Source organism: Melopsittacus undulatus, chromosome 4 (genome assembly GCF_012275295.1).
Source record: "Melopsittacus undulatus isolate bMelUnd1 chromosome 4, bMelUnd1.mat.Z, whole genome shotgun sequence".
Classification (NCBI taxonomy): Eukaryota; Metazoa; Chordata; class Aves; order Psittaciformes; family Psittaculidae; genus Melopsittacus; species Melopsittacus undulatus.
Genome location: NC_047530.1, coordinates 29,224,561 through 29,242,484, shown reverse-complemented (window position 1 = coordinate 29,242,484; position 17,924 = coordinate 29,224,561). Strand labels below are relative to the sequence as shown.

At 38.8% G+C, this 17,924-nt stretch overlaps 1 protein-coding gene across 3 annotated transcripts in view; it reads right to left on the bottom strand.

Moving 5' to 3' along the window:
- Positions 1 to 17,924, bottom strand: part of CCDC88C (coiled-coil domain containing 88C) — a 104,347-nt gene that overhangs the window by 23,734 nt on the left and 62,689 nt on the right. For all 3 annotated transcript variants that reach the window (XM_031049321.2, XM_031049322.2, XM_005149505.3), the window contains exons 11-16: positions 14,427 to 14,573; positions 12,887 to 13,031; positions 10,010 to 10,191; positions 5,940 to 6,077; positions 3,526 to 4,596; positions 1,042 to 1,169 (exon numbers count right to left, since the gene is read on the bottom strand). In XM_031049321.2, the coding sequence (XP_030905181.2) occupies positions 1,042 to 1,169; positions 3,526 to 4,596; positions 5,940 to 6,077; positions 10,010 to 10,191; positions 12,887 to 13,031; positions 14,427 to 14,573 (1,811 nt within the window). The remainder of the gene's footprint in view (positions 1 to 1,041; positions 1,170 to 3,525; positions 4,597 to 5,939; positions 6,078 to 10,009; positions 10,192 to 12,886; positions 13,032 to 14,426; positions 14,574 to 17,924) is intronic.

Below are 17,924 nucleotides of genomic sequence, written 5' to 3'. Positions count from 1 at the left end.
TATTATAGCTGGGGAACCTGCCTTGGGAAAATTTCAACCAAAGTAGCGCCAGCACAGTTCTACAGAACTAAGAGCTACAAAACCTGAAAGAAAATAAGTTTTTCTTCTTTTTTGCCCAATTACACCACAGAGATTTCTTCTCATGGTTCTTTTGTACATTCATGACAAGAAGAAAAATCCACAGTAGATTCTAAAGACTCTTAAGAGATGGGTATGTTTCTCTAATTACATCTTACCAAAAGGCCTATATATAGATGGGTTGTGGGGGTTTCTTTGTCCACTACTATCACAGAATAATAGAATAGTTAGGGCTGGAAAGGACCTTAAGATCATCTAGCTCTGTCCAACCTGGCCTTGAACACTGCAAGGGATGGAGCATTCACAACCCCCCTGGGCAACCCATTCCAGTGCCTCACCACCCTCACAGGAAAGAATTTCTTCCTTATATCCAATCTAAACTTCCCCTGTTTAAGTTTTAACCCGTTATCCCTTGTGCTGTCACTACAGTCCCTAATGAATAGTCCATCACCATCATCCTTATAGGCCCGCTTCAGATACTGAAAGGCTGCTGTGAGGTCTCCATGCAGCCTTCTCTTCTTCAGGCTGTAGGAGATGCAAAGGAATTCCTTGTAGTCAGAAATTTCTTAGGCAACATCTATGATTATATTAAAGGGTGGTTGGATCACCAGTTATGTGGAGTAATGACAGCCACTGGTTATTAGGCACTATTTTTACTTGTAAAGAGAATATAAAGAATACACACTGAAATAGCTACTCAGCTACTCTATTGGGTAGTAGAGTGGGACTGTGGTAATGAGACAGAAAACGGCATTTCTTCCTTCCACTGAAGAAAAAGTTTTGCAAAACCTGCAGTATATTGCCAAGCTTCCTACAGAAAAAAAATCTACTTTATATCCAAAACTGGTATGGGTAATTGGAGTGGGACAGATGAGAATCACAAAGAAAGGCAAAGGGCTTGAGTTAGGCTGAGGAAAAGCCTTCAGAGTCAAAAGAAGGACTAAGTTAGCTCAGTTTCCTTACGTGTCATCATTGCCATTGTCATCCTGTAGCAGTAGGTCTTTGTTCAAACCTATCTTCTCCAGTTCCCGGCTCAATTTGTCCAGCTCACTAGACAACTGTTGACTCTTCAGCTTCTCCAGGACCAAATCCTGTAACAGCACTATCATGATTAGTTGCTGTGCAAAGGGTGGTGCTAATTTACCAGCAGTGTATTTTTTTAAAGTACTGAAAAACTTACTGGATGAAATCCTAGTTCCAAGAAGGTCAGCTACAATTCTTTATCAGCGACAGCTGAGTACAGAATTAAACTGCTTTTATTTATAGTCTATTTGAAATAAATCTGAAGAATGCTTCTTTTGGCCTTTGGCTCGCTCACTGTACTGAATTACTTCTGCCAATACTGGCATCCTGCCTGCCTGCAAAAATAGGGAATGTGGGCATGCCAAGAAACATCCTGTTCTTGTGCCACAGAAGGGATGTGTGCAGGTCAGGAGACACCAGGAGACACGAGACACTAGGAGACACCAGCAGAGGGAGTTCCCACCTCTCAGCTAGGACAAAGCACCCTGCTGAAAAGCCCAGTGGAGACTGGCACACACAGAGGAATGACAAGATTTCAGCATGCAAGTTTCCTGAAATAATATTGTTAAGATGCTATTACCAAGTCCCCTGGTAATCGTGCATTTTCACGACTGACCCTGAGTTTCGGCCATATGGCAAAATACTGCCAACATTAAAAAACCCTAATTACATTGTCATGTAAGACAGGACAGCTCTGGAGACTGGACTTCTGTGATGGTATTTGCTAGCCTGCTATGGTTTCATTTAGGTTTCTTCAAAAGAAACTCAAGCAGAACCAGACAAGGAAGTCATATGAGGAGATTTGATGGAGCTGTACCAGAAGGTTTACTGGGACAACACTTTGTTGTTATGACAGTCAAGCGGTCATCTGTATGGAAATGGCCTGAGAAGACATAATATCAGCCAGCTTGTTTAAAAAGGACAAATTATCCTTCCTGCATAGCCAAGTTCAGAGATTCCTACCATTCATTGCATTCTGAAATGCAAATGTACTTTAGACAACTATATTGCTCAGCTGTCTGCTCAAAGTTTTCTTAAACAAGAACAATGAAAAACAACAAAGTTACTGAAGCACTTCAAGTAAGAAAGAAAAATATACTGGATAGCAAATAAAAGCAAGAAAAAAAAACACAAAACCAAACCCCACATTGTTAAACATAAACTGCAGGTATTCAAAAGTCCTCTGATATCACAAATTTACGCACATATTCATACATATGGCAAGGAACAAAAAAGGTAAAGTTAATGTCAGTGGCAGCCCAATGGTCTGCAAACAAGTCCCTTTAACATCCATGGATTCCTTCTGTAGAATCTATAGAAATTAACTAGGGAAAAAAAGATATTCTGCTTTATGGGTCTGCACCACTGGAAATTTGCAGAAGTCTGGGAAGGGAAAGATTAAAAAGTAGCCTTCTCAGAGATTACATTATTTATTTTTAAGGAAAGTTGGATAGAAAAACAACTTGGGACCACTTCAAATGTTTGTGATAAAACTTCTTTTCCTCCTCAAAATTACACTAATGTCTCAAAAACTAAAATAAATCTACAAGTACGTAATTGCTTACTACATTAGTCTTGCTAAACTTATTTCACCCAGCTACCACAGCATCAACTGTTCTGCCTTTCACAGGAAATCCTGTTTCTGGCAAGACAACAGCAGCTGGAGCAGGCAACAAGAGCAAGTTGCAATAACCCGAATATACCCATGGGTCACTTTGGAGTGCCAGGTTCTGGCACATATATCACTAGTTTGACAATATCGTAATGCTAATTGTGTATTTTTAAAAGATCACTACTAGGAACACTGAGATTACTGCATTCTGCTGTTGAGGGGGATACCTGAAGAGATCACTGCTGCTTAACAGCAGAGCTGCTTAGCATGCTCTCACTCTGCAGGGAAGCTTTTGGGAGGAAAAAGCTGTAGGTAGTTATAAAGCAAAAACTTGGTGCAGCTGTTAGTGAAAAAGTTAGAATGGTCATCCGGGATGTCCTTGTCTTAACTAAACCTGGTTTAGAACAGAGATATTAATGTGTCCTCAATAAGCCCTCTAATTTCTATCCTTAAAGTCAATCTTGCCTGCTGGTGTCATGTTAGCAGTTAACAGTTTTGTGGTCATGGGGGTAGAGAAAGTATCAAACCTTTTTGTTTACAGCTACCACAGGGGAACTGCATTAAAAGCCTCCTCATCATGAAAAAAGATGGCACTTGGAGACATTGTGTTTGTGGACACAAAGTGTTACATGGCAATTTTTGGCAGGTTCCACTTTGCAAGGCAACACTATCCAGTGATGGCTGATAAAGCTATGAAGATCCCCTGGCTCATGAATTAAGCAGTCATGAGACAGATGACTTCCTCTGGTACTTCACAGAGCTGAAATAAAAAACCAGCATTATATCAAAACTGTCAATATTATTTTGCTTACCTCTCTCAGTGTAGCCAGTGTTTTTTTATCAATTGTAACTTGCTTTATGAGATCTTTATTGTCCTTTTCAAATTCTTTCAGCTTGTTAGATGAATCTCTGAATCGAGCAATTTCCTTTTCTAGTGTCTTATTTTCTTTCTCAGCAACCGCCAACTTTACTGTACTATCATCCAAAAAAGCATCTTTCAGCTCCACTTGCTGCCAAAGCCGTTTTGTTTCTTTCTCTAACATTTTTTTGTCTTTCTCAAGCTGAGACATTTCTTGCTCCAGGGCTTTGTTCTCCTTTTCCAACCTCTCTAGCTTTTTGGCAGAAACTTTTAGCTCTGCAAGGTTTCTCTGGAGGACCTGATTCTCACTCTCCATTCCCTGTACCTCTTTTTCTAACTCCTGTATCCTTTTGCTGCTGTTCTCTACAATTTGCTGAAGTCTCTGGTTTTCAGAGCTGATACTCTGATAGCTTAGCTCCAGCCTCTCTGATTTTTTGCTCATTGCTTTTAACATTTCCACATTCTTTCTTAAGTCCTCTTTCTCCCTCTCCAAATCTTTATTTTCTGCTTCTATTTTTGCCATTTTTGTGCTGGTAAATCTCATCGTCTCCACCACTTTTCTAAGCTCCAGATTTTCCTCATCCAATTGCTTATTGTCCCTTTCCAGGTCCCCAAGACGGATGGAGATATTCTGCAATGTGTCCAGGGATTTTCTTAGCTTCCTATTTTCTACTTCCAGATCCCCATTCTCCTGCTCAAGAACTTCCACTTTTTCCGTCACTATTTTCATCACTGCTGCCTTCTTTGTGAGCTGTTCATTCTCCCTCTCCAGCCGATGGAGCTCTTTTTCCATCTCTTCCACTCTTTCCACTTTTTCTCTAACCTGGTCAAAGTCCTTTTGCAATTGTTTCTTCTCAAATTCCAGCTTGCTCAGTTTGCTACTTGTCTCTGTAACAGTTTCATGAAGGATCTTGTTCTCTTTTTCAATATCTTTTACTCTTGCCTCGCTGCTCACTTGAGATCTTTGCCTCAGAGACAAAACCACTTGATTAAGATGATCGTTTTCTTGTTTAAGGTCCTTTATCTACATAAACAACCATAAAAATGTTACTTATCTACCTTACAAAGCGCAGTGTAGGTTAGTCCTGAAGCAGACAGATGACTGTTAACAAAACCATGTCCATTTAATTCAAGACCAATTTCTCAATAGTTTTCCCTGACTAAAACTGACAACCTAAAATAAAACCTCTGTCAATCCGCAATTCTAACAGGTTAAAAGTAGTGCAATATTTGTGCTACCAGCTAAGAAGTTCAAGGCAGAAAACACCTTGGAAAAGATGCTTTGTAAGGAATTATGCTGTCTTTCTGTCTAGGTTTACAAACTCCATAATGTTTGAAACTTTTGAGAACTTATAGCAGTTACAAATCTCATTAAGGACACACTTTCTGTAAGAACAATACACTTATATCCCACTAGTCAAATTTCAGCTGAAGCAATTGTGATTTACACTGTAATGAGCATTAGATTCCTATCTAGACAAAATCCAAAGAAGTCAAAAAGGACTGAGACAAAGAAAAAATTCAGAACCTGCCCTTTCTGGTGACTGAGGATACTTCTGGCTTTACTTCCTGCCCTACCTGTGAAGCATTCATTAATTCTTACCACAAAGAATCTATATGTGTTCTAACTGAAATGCCGGACTTTGATGGTAAAGTGCAGTTTCCCAGGTAGAAGTCTGGGTAAGAACCCTTCAAGATGAAGAATGATACACAAATAAGGCATTTTGTTCTTTAACCTTCATTCACAAAATTTGGAGCAGATCTTAATACAGGGTGAAAATATACAGACCACTCTCCAATGATCTGTGTCTGTATTTCTTCACTAGTCAAATTAATACAAATGATACTTTGCATAAACCTATGAGATAGTTTCAAGGCACTGCACATGAACTGCAGCACAGTAGTAAGAACTGAATGGCATTTAAAACATCAATCCAGAAGACATAAATGCTTTCTCAGCATTTTTTTTGAAACGGAGCAAAAATGGTTGGGTGGCTAAGAAATCCCCAACTAAATCAATCATACAGGTGGTAGAAGACCAATCATCTGCAGTAAACTGGGGTTTTATTTGTACATCTAAAACCAATTGGTATCCCATTTAGTAAGATCCAGGGTTTTTCTCCCCAAAGAGGGAAGGTCTATCTTTATAACAGCCTGAAGATCCCCCTGTGGCAACAGGAGCAGTAGCTACCATCATATGCTGTTATATTTTGCTTGAAGAAGCCTTTCACCTACATTTGAACAGGCTCAACCTGCACTTAAAAGCCCTCTAATTGCCCTGTCTCCCTGAACCAGATGCTTTAAATGGCATCACTAAATTACCACTACTGAGCACATGCTTTCATATTGCATTTGTGAAGTTTGCACCTGTCTGTCTTTGTCAGCTTTTAGAGTCTCCATGATGACTTGTAGCTGCTCTTTATCTTTTATCAGCTCCTCACTCAAGGTCTCCAGATCTTGATTACTTTGCTTCTCTTTTTCAATTTGATTTTGCAACTTCTCAATCTGTGTGGAGAGAACACACCAAAACACATCAAACACAGCTTGACACAATGACTGTCTGCACTTGAAGATATTTTGAAGACCAGAAAGGAATGAGATGAAGACTATGGTGGAAAGATGTAATCCTTCCCCTTCTGCAGCTTGCCAGTCTCACTGGAGGAAATGGACTGTTCTGTTTTTCTCACAGTGCCAAGAATCTCCTCCAAGTCTAGTAAGATCAGAGCATGCAAGGTACAGCACTAAGAAATGCTTCACCTGCCTGGCTGAACACCCTGTTGTGCTTCTGTTCTGATGCTTACCTTTCTGACGGATTTGGCTTCTTCTAGACTCTCCATCACTGATGGCCTTAATCTACCAGTGTATGAAGAGAAAGCTACTAAGCCAATTTAGTGAGCAACTGCATTAAAAAAAACCCCAAACTATTAGAAACAAAGGACAATCACTGCAGCAATAAACACTTCCAAGTTTACCTTCTCTTTCCCTGTGCTCTGTTGGCTCTTTCTTCTCCTCAGCTAGTGACAACAGTGTATTTTAAAAGATTTGTGAATCAGGTCCCAATCCTACAAGGAATGATGTTTTTTTACTCCCTCCTTTTGAAGGCTGCATTTATAATTCACTAAGCACTGAAAAGCAGCAGATTAGAAACAAGAAGTTCAGAGAGTGAGGCTCCTCAAGTCAAGAAGTATTCCTTTATTGGGTTGTAAAGTACTGTGAGTACGTAACAACTCTGCACAAGCATCAGCTCAATTTTTTGTGTTGGCATTATGAACTCTGCCAACAGTGAAAATATCAATGAAAAGGTATTAACAGTAATTTTTACAAGTGGGAAATAGCTGGAGGCTGGGCTCTGCCTATGTCAACATGTGCCTCATTACAGGAAGTGTTTTAACAAGCAAGGGCTGCCCAGATTTGAGATCAGAAAGACTTAACAGAAATATAACCACATTTAGGTTCATTAGTGTCAAAGGAGCTGTTCAGGGAAAGCTGGAACAAACTCGGTAGCTCAGCAATATCTGGTCTTCATTAGCACCTCACAGAAAACTGAAAGCAAGTAAAAAACTACTGTTCACAGCTTGTTTCAGTCCAAAAAAAAGTCACAAATGCAAAGAATACAGACAGGTACTTGGACTGCATTACTTGACTGTGCCTGAAAAGAGGGGTTTCTATTTTTAGCTCCTCTGAAAACCTTGCAAGAAAGGAAAAAAAAAAGGTGCAGGTGACCTTCCCTTCACATTATCTCCTTTGTACCACCTGAATAATACTGTTCTGGCTACATGATCCTTTTAAGCACTAGATCAGCAGATAGCCAAACATACTCAAACAACAGTTTTTGAAAGTCTCACACACTGGATGAAATCTGGACATTAAATGACTTTCAGGAGGCAAGATTTTACTATGGGTATCTCAAGAAAGGCAGAAAAAACCCTCAGGCACACGACATTTGAGGAAAAATACTTCTTTATCTTATCTTGTGACTTTATATGTGCTTGTCTTTTAATAGTCCTTAGAAACTGTTGCCCTTTCCTCTATTGTACTAAACATTCTGCAAAGAATCAGAGTGACTTTCCCCTATTATCCCCTTTTTCCCCAGCACAACTCTGTGTTCTTGCATACCCTCTAATTAAGCAGATACATGTGTGAGAGTAATACAAAAACAGAGTGTCGTGGTTTAAAACCAAACCCGCACAGCTTGTTCACTCCTCCCCCCCTTGCTCCGCCAACCCCTGGAGAGTTGGGAAGGAGAATCCAAAGAATGTAGCCCCCACGGGTTGAGATAAGAACGGTTTAATTGCTAAGGTATAACACAAATCGCCACTGCCACTACTACTACAAATAATAATGATAAAGCAAACAAGTGAAGAGAATACAAGATCTCACCAGCCACTGACCCATAACTCACCCCACCCTGCCCGACTGAGCACCGACCTATACCTCCCCCATCCCCCCAGAGTTCCAGCCCTTCCGGGTCTCTCCCGGTTACATCCTGGGTATGACGTGCTATGGTATGGAATACCTCCTTGGCTAGCCTGGGTCAGGTGTCCTGTCTCTCCTTCCTCCCGGCTTCCCCTCCTCCCTGGCAGAGCATGAGCTCAGAAAAGGCCTTGGACAAACCAAACATTTGAGCAGTAACTCAAAACATACTTGCTATCAGCAACTGTTCCCAGCCTGAAAGTCAAAAACACAGCACAGCACCAGCTACCAAGAAGGAGAAAAATGACTGCTACTGCTCAAACCAGGACACAGAGAAAGAGAAGATTAGAAGAAAATTCAAACATCTCAAATCAAGACTATTTTACACATCATGTATCAGGACTCTGTACGCTCTGTACTCTGTAGTAGACTACAGAGTGCTGTCTGCTACCATTTTTCCTCCCAGAACTTCCCTGAAGAGAAGGTGAAGTCCACCAACAGCTTGACTAGCTTGTGGTATTCAGTCAATGGCTCCCATCATACTCTGTGTTCTCTGGTGTAGAGTTCATGCATTTCAATTGCTCTTAATAGTAGTATTTTTACCTGCCATTTTTTCCTCATTGATCTGATACATACAGTGCCCCCCTTTCACCATTCCCAGGTATTCCCCACTACTGGTTTTTGCTTTAACTACCAGACCTGTATGTGACCCGCACCACGCCCATGCACTCAACAACATCAGACTAATTCTGGAATCACAACTGTCGACAACAATATAGTGCCATAACAAGAGGTGCCCACATGAATCTGCCTGGGGCAAAGCCAAAGGTTGACCACAGTTGTTCAAGTGCCTTAAATTGCTGTACACCACAGGTATCTGCTGAGTGCTTTATATGTCTTGATCCCAAATTTTAAGCACATAAATTACTCATAAACAATAGGTCGTAAATGGTATCATGGAAGAAGTACAGTGAACTGAATATTTGCAGTTTTCCTTGCTCCTGGTCTCTCAACTTGCCAAAAGACTTTCTCCAGAAGATGGAATGATCCAGTGATAGATACCAGCTCTCCTCAGCAGAGAAACTGTCCTTCTGCTAGTTACAATTAGGTAATCCATGGCCAGCATTTCTTTCTTCCCTTGTCCTTTACAGCATTCAGTTAGGCAGGCCAGAGAAGACTGAAATCTTTGCATCACATACAGAGGATACAGCAGTAATGGAAAAAAAGAAAAATGAGACTTATATTCTGGATAATTTAGCAAAAGTGAATGTGGAAAAAAGACATGGGAATTTTTCATACTCAGACTAGCAAGTATCATCTTTCCCCATCAGCACTTGGCTCAATTAAGCAGAGTTCAGGATGCAAGTTATTAGCCAGACAAAAACAAAGTGATGTTTGGAGGTGACTGAGCACTGTGTTTCACAAGGACAAGCACTGAGCTGGCATTTCAGCTGAATGTAATAATGGTTAATAATAGAGTGCAACAGGTGTATATATAAAGACAAATCTAAAAAGTGATGATCTGCATGTTTGCTATAAAGTTTAAAAGAATGCAGGTCTTTGCGGAAAGCCAAAATGACAAGACAAAAATACAGACTTATTTTAAACGACACTAACCTGAATTCACCTGTGTGCTTTATTTCACTTACATGGAAATAATATTAAAACTTTCAAACAATAGTTCAACGTGGCCATGGTTTCCTTGTGTAGCAGTGACTATCATAATATGACAAAAAGGGACACAATCTGACAATCTGACAGGGGAAAATGAGCACTGAAAGACAGCTTTTATGAAACAGGAACAGTCAATTTTGCTTACGATGGATGTAAGTAGGTAGTGAAGTAGAAGGCAACAGAATACACTAATGTTAGAATGCAATTTAACAGATGGGCCTCTAAACATGCCCAGTCTTCTGGTGAACATGGGTGAATTCCCTGCAATCCCTCATTGCTCAGGAATGCCGTACAGCCCTGCGTGCACTGTGCCTAAAAGCTGAAAAGCTCTGTTTCTGCAAGCAAATTACCTTTTTGCTAAGTTGTTGATTTTCCTTTTCCAGTTCCACAAACTTTAGGCTGCTCTCTTTGGAGGTCAAGGAAGCATCTCTCAGCTCTTGGATTGTGTTCTGCAAGCTCTGATTATCCTTCTCTAGCTTTAGTATGCGACTTGACGCGCATTCATTCAACTCAAATACAAAGGACTTTCTGGCTGTTGAAACATGAGAATCAGAAGGTGAATTTAGAAACATCTCCCTTCCTAGGTCCTTAAGATTCACCTGCATGAAGATAATTGCAGTCAGATCCTTATCATTTCAGCTTAACTGCAAAGTAAACACTTGGTTAAACAGAGAACCCATTTTGACAGACAACAATTAGGACCTTTAATAACTAAATATTTTAAGAGATAACCATCTTAAGTTACTTTCCTAACTCTTCTTAAAGTTGTTTTAAACATGTTAGTAATGTTACAGCGTTAGTAACGTTTAATGTTGGTAGCAAAATACACTTCGATACCCTCTCATACACCCATCAGAGGAAATAAATAGAGGCAGAAAGTAAACCACCGTGACATGTTTGCTGAAACAGCAAGATGGTGCACTTCCAAAAGGTAGTGAAAACTTACATATTCAATCACATTTAGCCATGAAAACAAAAATCTTACAGAAGTGAGTTCCAATACTCATCTTCACAGATACTTCATCAAGAATATGCCAAGTCAGGGAGGATATTTTACTATCTGATAACACAGGCACAGGATATCTATCAGAATGCTGGTTCCAGAAAAGTGTCTGAAGTTGAAATCCAAGAACTAACAATATTTATGCAAGTTTCACCAACAGAGATGTTAATTTACTCTAAATGTTTGTAGATCAAAAGTCTCATTACCTCTCATCCTTAAATCCCAGCACCAAAACCTTGTTCTGTTAATTTCTCTGCTCAGGACCTGAGATAAGAGCAACCCTCTGTTTCACTTGGAATAATTGCTACTCTTCACCTCAAAACCGCATTTCATAAGAAATTGGGTTTAACATTGTCTTGAAGACTCAGAAGATTATTCACTCCTGCTAAACAATCAGCACTATTACATACATCACATTAAATAGAACAGCTGGATTTCTGAGAATGGTACAGAATCACAGAATCACTTGTCTCTTTTATGGAACATCACCTAGGAAGTTTTGGTCAAATGAAGACTGAAATAGTAAGCATTAACTAAATAATCCATTTGAGTTCTGTCCTGAAGCAAAGCCTATCTAAGTGACTTTTTTCCATGCCTCTTTTAAATTATTTTGAATAAAATATTGCAAACTAGCAACTAAAATCTTCTGCTATCTGCCACCCTTGCAGACTTAACTTGAAATCCAGGAACAGGAGGTTTTCCAAAAGAGCTTTACAGACTGACTCAGTTCATACGAACAGCAACATGCATTGAAATGGAACATCTTTAAAAGAATTACTGTGAAAGTAGGACAGCACTTCTGTGAGCTAGTTTAACATTTTAAAACTTAATGTTTTTAGTGCTTTTAAATGAGGCTTCCTTCACTAATTTTTTTCCTATTGAATATGAATTGTTACTTGCTTCTCAGTTCCTCTTACTCTCTTTTATTTGGTTAATCAGAGAGATTCTGAAGCTCCAGTGCTGAAATGCTAAGCAGTGGTGGAATCTCATCTGTTTTCTTCCTTTTATACCACTCTGTTGAGCAAATTGAGGAAGTTATGTTTGACAGAAATGAATAAGTAGGAAATAACAAAATAAAACAGCCATCCTTCTTTTATTACATCACTAACAAATCCAAATCAGGTATGGGGAAAAACTTGCTATATGAAACAAGCCAGAAAATTCAACAGTTTTACAATTTCCTGAAATACATTTTATCAAACTTTGTAAGTTTTGAGAGACCTGTATTTTTCCCCCCACTGGCTAATATAATAAGCAGTATCTTTGATTATACATAAAGAGGAATAGAGTGCCATTTACTTCCCAGGCTAAGGTAAATCTGCAGTGCAAGATTATTAATTAAAAGTAACAAATAATTAGCCATTAATGTTATTAAAGAGAACTCAGATCATAGACAGTAAGCAGATTTGGTGTCAGGCACACATTCAGTTATTTCACAGAACAAAGCTATTCTTCTAGACTGCTTTACTGAAAACTGAGCATCTGCTTATTCTAATACAGTTCTTTGTCTTCAAGTTAAACTGTTCCTGGTACACAAAGCCAAACATGCAAGTCTTACCAGAATCAGGTGAGTAAACAGTAAAAGCTGCACATGGAACTGCCAGCCTATATTTTATATGCAAAATTCCATTTTGCATTGATATTTAGGCTGGTATTATAGACAGAATGAATGCTAAGACACTGAAACCAATGCTGAAAACTGAGTAGTGGAAGAAGCATTCGTTATGTTTCTGATAGTCATGGAAATCAAATCAACCATTCAAAAAAATAATCAGCCTGTTATTTTAACTGTACACATTTTTCAGCATCTAGTAAAAATAAATGACTTCAGCACACACCACTTCCTGGGACCACTAACTGTCTGCACTAACTGTACTAAAGAATACTAAAGATCACAGGCTCCTCCCAGCCATTCAGCTAGAAATAACCAATGTGACATTTGTGCTTGGTCATTTGCAAAGCTTTAAAATTTTTATAATTTAAAAAGTCACTCTCTCAGTAACAAACAAAATAGAAGGAAAACATTTTAATGCTTTCAAAAGAAAGTGAAAGAAATTAAAAGAATACGTTTTAGAAGTTCCAAAAAACTATGTTCAAAATCAAGTGGCTGAATGACGGAAGTTCTCAGGCTTTGATTCAAATTCTGTTCCCACCTCAGTCAACCAAGCTGCCTATACTGAAAGAGACCATAAACACAACAACAGCTACCCCAGCTGTTACTTACTATCTGCAAGGTCTGTGCTTTTAGACAGTTGTTCTAGTTCCCAGCCTAGGTGTGCAGATTCATTCATGCTCTGTTTCTGTGCAATCTCCAAGACCATGTTCTCCTCCAAAAGTTCTTCAATTCTCTTCTTGTCAGTGTCCCGGTCCTGTGCAATAAACACATGAATGAAAAGGCATATTCAGCTCTTGCATAAGATTTTTTCTGTCAGTTAAACTGCTATAACCACAGCACATGTAGAGGGTAGAAGAATCTCCTTAAACATTGTGTGCTTTTATATTGAAATACATGTACAGCGTTAAATGTTTGCTGTTGCCTACCATACATGCCACAGAATGCAGTGCAGAGACACCCAACTGGCCCTATAGTCAGCTCTGGTCCATGAAGCACTTGAAGGCAGGCTGACTGGAGTGAGAACATACTGGGCCATGACAAGGCTGATACAAGTCAGGGCTAGTAAGACAGGCTGGATTCAAGCCATCTCCAGAGCTAAGTTCTTCAAAAACACACAGCATCATGCACCAACACTTGAGGCTCTGCAAATACAGCCTTGAATTCTACTGAGCTTCTTCAACTCATCACATTAAATTTGGATCCAGTCATATCTGCCTCATAATTTGGGTCTTAAAATATCCAGAAAACAGACCTGGAGCGTGAATCTACAATGCTTCTCATGACTACTTTGGCTGTTTGCATTTGTGGGAGCTGAAATGGTGACTCAGGAAGTCCAAAATTTTCAGAAACGTTACGCAAAAAATCAAGTCACCCAGAAAACTGTAATTAGAAATCACCAGCCATTTTGGAAAAGCTAGAGCATGACATGACCCTTATAATGCTCTGAATTAGTCATTAAACATAACTTCACACAGCACCCTCAAGATCTTTGTTTCCAACAGGCCCTGTTGGAAACCCTATACTGTTAAATCCACAAGAATTCAAAACACAGTGGGATAAGAGTACTGTTAAGTAAAATACAAAACATGAAAATATTTGTTGTGCCTAGTGGGATTATAAAATTCAAAACTGCTTTTTGTTTGTAGACAATTTGCCACTTCTGGTGTTTCCTTTTCTACAAACCAATAAGCCATGCCTGATTCACACAGAAATAAGTTTGTGAATATTGTATCCTTTACAGCAGTAACAGATTCTTAAAGTCACTGTAATGGCTGGGGTTTTTGTTTCCAAAGTCAAAGAGCATTTATTACAGCAGATTTAGTTTCTGATATTTAAGAGATTTCAACTTAACTGATAGATTTTAACATCACCATTATCAACATGCAAGAAAGCAATCTTTATTTTTAAATTGTGACATACCTTTTTGTATAAAATTAAATTCAGTCTTACACAAAGGAACATTGACAATATTTACAGTTAAAATTGTAACATTTCAAGAATTCATGGACACAAAGTTCAATCTAAAGACCTCTTTAAAAATGCTGTGTATTTATTTGCCTATCTCTATTAGTTTCTGCAACACGAATCTATGAGCTAGCATAAAACCAAAAGTTCAAAACATTAGCATAATGAAAAAGAGAGAACATACCAGCTCTACGTCATGAAGTTTGGATTTCAATTGCAAATTTTCCTTCTCTAATTCATGTAGTTTATCACCACGAGCTCTTGCCATTGTTAGCTGTTCTTCTAGCATGGCCTTTGTTTCAATTAATATGATGTTGTCCTCTCTTAATTCCTAGGGAGAAAACGTGACAGTGTCAATCTCTTTACATAAACTGACTTTTCAAAGATGAGGTGACTTTCATAAACCGACACCGCAACACACAAAAAAAATCTTGACATGATTCTGTTTCATAAAGAAGTTTTTACCTGGTATTTTAGTGGAAGATGATAATACTATGTTTAATTATCTGCGAGTCATTAATGCAAACTAAATCTAATCTTTTTTATCCCACTCAGAATTTTAGATGTTTAATGAAGTTGGTTTTGCTTTATGTGAGGCTAGATAAAGAGGTGCAAAAAGACTTACAGAAAATTAACTGCCTCCATATCCCTGTTTCCGTCCACTTACATGTAATGTTTGCTTAATAAAGTTTATTTATTTCATGAACAGAATTTTAATTAATTTAAACAAATGAAGTTGTTTTATACTTACCTATTAACACACGCCCTACCCCATTCGCAACAAATACATGAGCATTAACTGCACATACCATGTTGCTTATCTATTACAGCTTCTGGATCTGTTTTTACTGAGTGAAAATTCAATCCATTATTCTGCTGTGGACACAGCATTAGAAACAAATTAGTCATGCTGCACTTCAAATGTTCCTTTCAAAGTAACAAATGAAGCTCCATGCATTCAAGAATCTTATCTCCAGAAACATGAAATGTCCAAAGCATAAAATCTGGCCATGTACTCTTGGTCATGTTTTAAATGCATTTATTAAATTATGTCTGTACCAAGTTACAATACCTCACTGCTAGCTTTTACTCCTCAGATGAGTCTTGAGTCAGAGACAGAATTTTCTATGGCAGGAGTATAGCAGCATTAAAAAAATTAAAGGGACACAGGAAGGATTTTTGCCTAGAAGAGTTATAATGGGTCAAGAAGCAGCTTATTTGATTCTCTGAAGAAATCTCCTTTTGTCTTTCTTTGTTTTACTCTCTCTTCTCCCCATCCTTTCCCCTGCTCCAATAAAATATACAAAAATAGAATATATGCACACAAGCAAGATGAAATTGTTATGGCTTGACAAGTTATTCCTAGACAACTGTCTTCAAAATGTGAAGTCTCTGCTGACATCAGTGGTCATGTCTGCTCTCTCAGACCACAAACATCCAAACCAAATAGATTCCTGAAAGATCACCAGGCATGAGCAAATCCCTTTCACTGCTAAAGCAGCAACTGCCTTCTCATTTTGGGGAGTAGGATCAGCCTTCAGATGCCTCATGTGGCTCACTTATTAAAAAGAAAAGAAAAAAAAAAAGAAAAAAAGACAGCTGTAAAGCACAAGTTAAAGAGTGTCTGATGACAGCCACTCCCCTTGCCTTTGGATACTACAGTGGGGCGTGATTTAATAGTCTTATATAGCCAGTAATCTCAGCTCCTTGCTGCCTCTTGACTGTAGATAGCATAAAATGGAAAGTCCATCTTACTCAGTACCATACTGCCCTTGATTTCTCAGTGGGCCAGCTACCAGCTTGCAAAATATGCGAAAAATGTTTGCCTACTACAGTGCCATTAAAAGGACAACTACATGTTAGTGTTTGTAAAGTGGTTTACCACAATTAAAATGTCTGAGTATGTAAGTAACTAAAACAATTAGAATACTGAAATGCTAATTTTACAGAACAAGCATTTTTGACCAAGTCTGGTCTAACAGGGTCACCTGAGAACAGGCAAACTAAAAAGGCTGTTGCTAAACTTACGACAGACCAGAGGAAGTACATGACAAAAATATGCCGGGTGTCATGGAAAGTGCCAGAATACCTGAAATGGAATAGCAACATGACAAGGGTTTATTTTGTTAGATCATCACACTCAATCTGGACCACAGCCCTAAAAAGTAAGGTGGTGCCTGACCTCAAAAACATGACCTCAGAACTATCCCCAAAACTGCCTACTAAGCAGGAACTTATTATAGTGTCTCATGAAGAGTCAAGCTATGTGCCAAGTAAATACACATGTTCAGGCTCTGGTACAAACCACACATTGCTAGCAGCTGCAATATGTGAGACTGAAGCACTTTCCATTGAGCACTCAGGAGCAGTGGACAAGTCAGTTCAAAGCAGTTCTGACAAAATCTTAAACTAATAACCTGGTGGAAATGCCTGCTATGGCAAGGTCAACATTGCTCACTGGTGTGCCCACGGTTTGCGGTCATCTTAATATAGAAAAGTTCATATAATTTAAATAATTACTCCATTACTCTTTGTAGAGTTACTTCTCAAGGACTGGAAGGTAAAGCTCTCCTAACTAAAACATGTCAGCACTAACATGTCCCAGAAGTCACTGGAACAACATAACTGACCTAAAAATGCATCTGGCTACAAATCCCACCTGTTAGACAATCAGCAGGTGGTGGCCATGGGGTGGTGGTGCTTCCACTGAAACAAAGATTTATTTTTTCTTTAATTAACAAACACACCGACATTATTTTCTAACTATGAGTTTATTTTTAAACTGACAGCAAATTAGTTGGCTTTATGGGTTTTTTTGTTTGTTTTTTTTAAATACACTGAATTTACTAGGCAAGGGACTAAAAAAACCCCTTTTGCTTTATATCACTTAAATGGTGATGGTTTAATATCTAACAAATACAGTTCTGCTTTTGTGATTTCTAAAATAAATTACAAATTGTGGTTTGATCCTGTATCACTGTGCCTTGAAACAGCTTTAAGGATATGCATTGTGTACTCATATGGCTACAATTAACTCTGGGGCTCAGCGGTTGCGCAATCAGGGTGTGTTGCTACTGGGAAACATTTTAAGAAACCTAAAGTAGTAATCAGGTTGTTTAAATCTGAAGCTAGAGAATTTGCACACACATTCAAACCTAGTTTTTAAAGAGAGTTCAAACCTCTCCCTTCTGGCAGTTCAGAAGCTGCCCCTACTGAGCTGCTGTTAACACAAAATCAAACACTATCTCAGACAGCTATATGAAAACATACAAGAGCTGCTTTTGCTTTAACATTCACATAAACACCTCCTGTCATCCCACATGGAAATGTGATTGCAGTGAGAAGGAGGAAGAATGGGCAAGGCAGACTCTCTGGCCTCAGAAAATAACCTGATCTCCTGGAGCAGCACAACATTCAATGATGAGGAATGCTGGAGGGAAGCTTCCACATTGGAGAGAAGCATCTCCTTGGAGGAAGCTCTGGATTAAGCCTGCTCCTCCACATTCACACTTACGACCTCATTAAGCTACCTCAGCAGGAAGGACTCCAGAGCACATTCATCTTCAGGTTCCTTGAATGATGGTCAAACTAAAATGTCATTTCATAACAACTTTATCAAGACATACAGAAAAGGAAACAATACACACAATTGTGTTATGTTCACGTAGAGAATTGTTCTTTT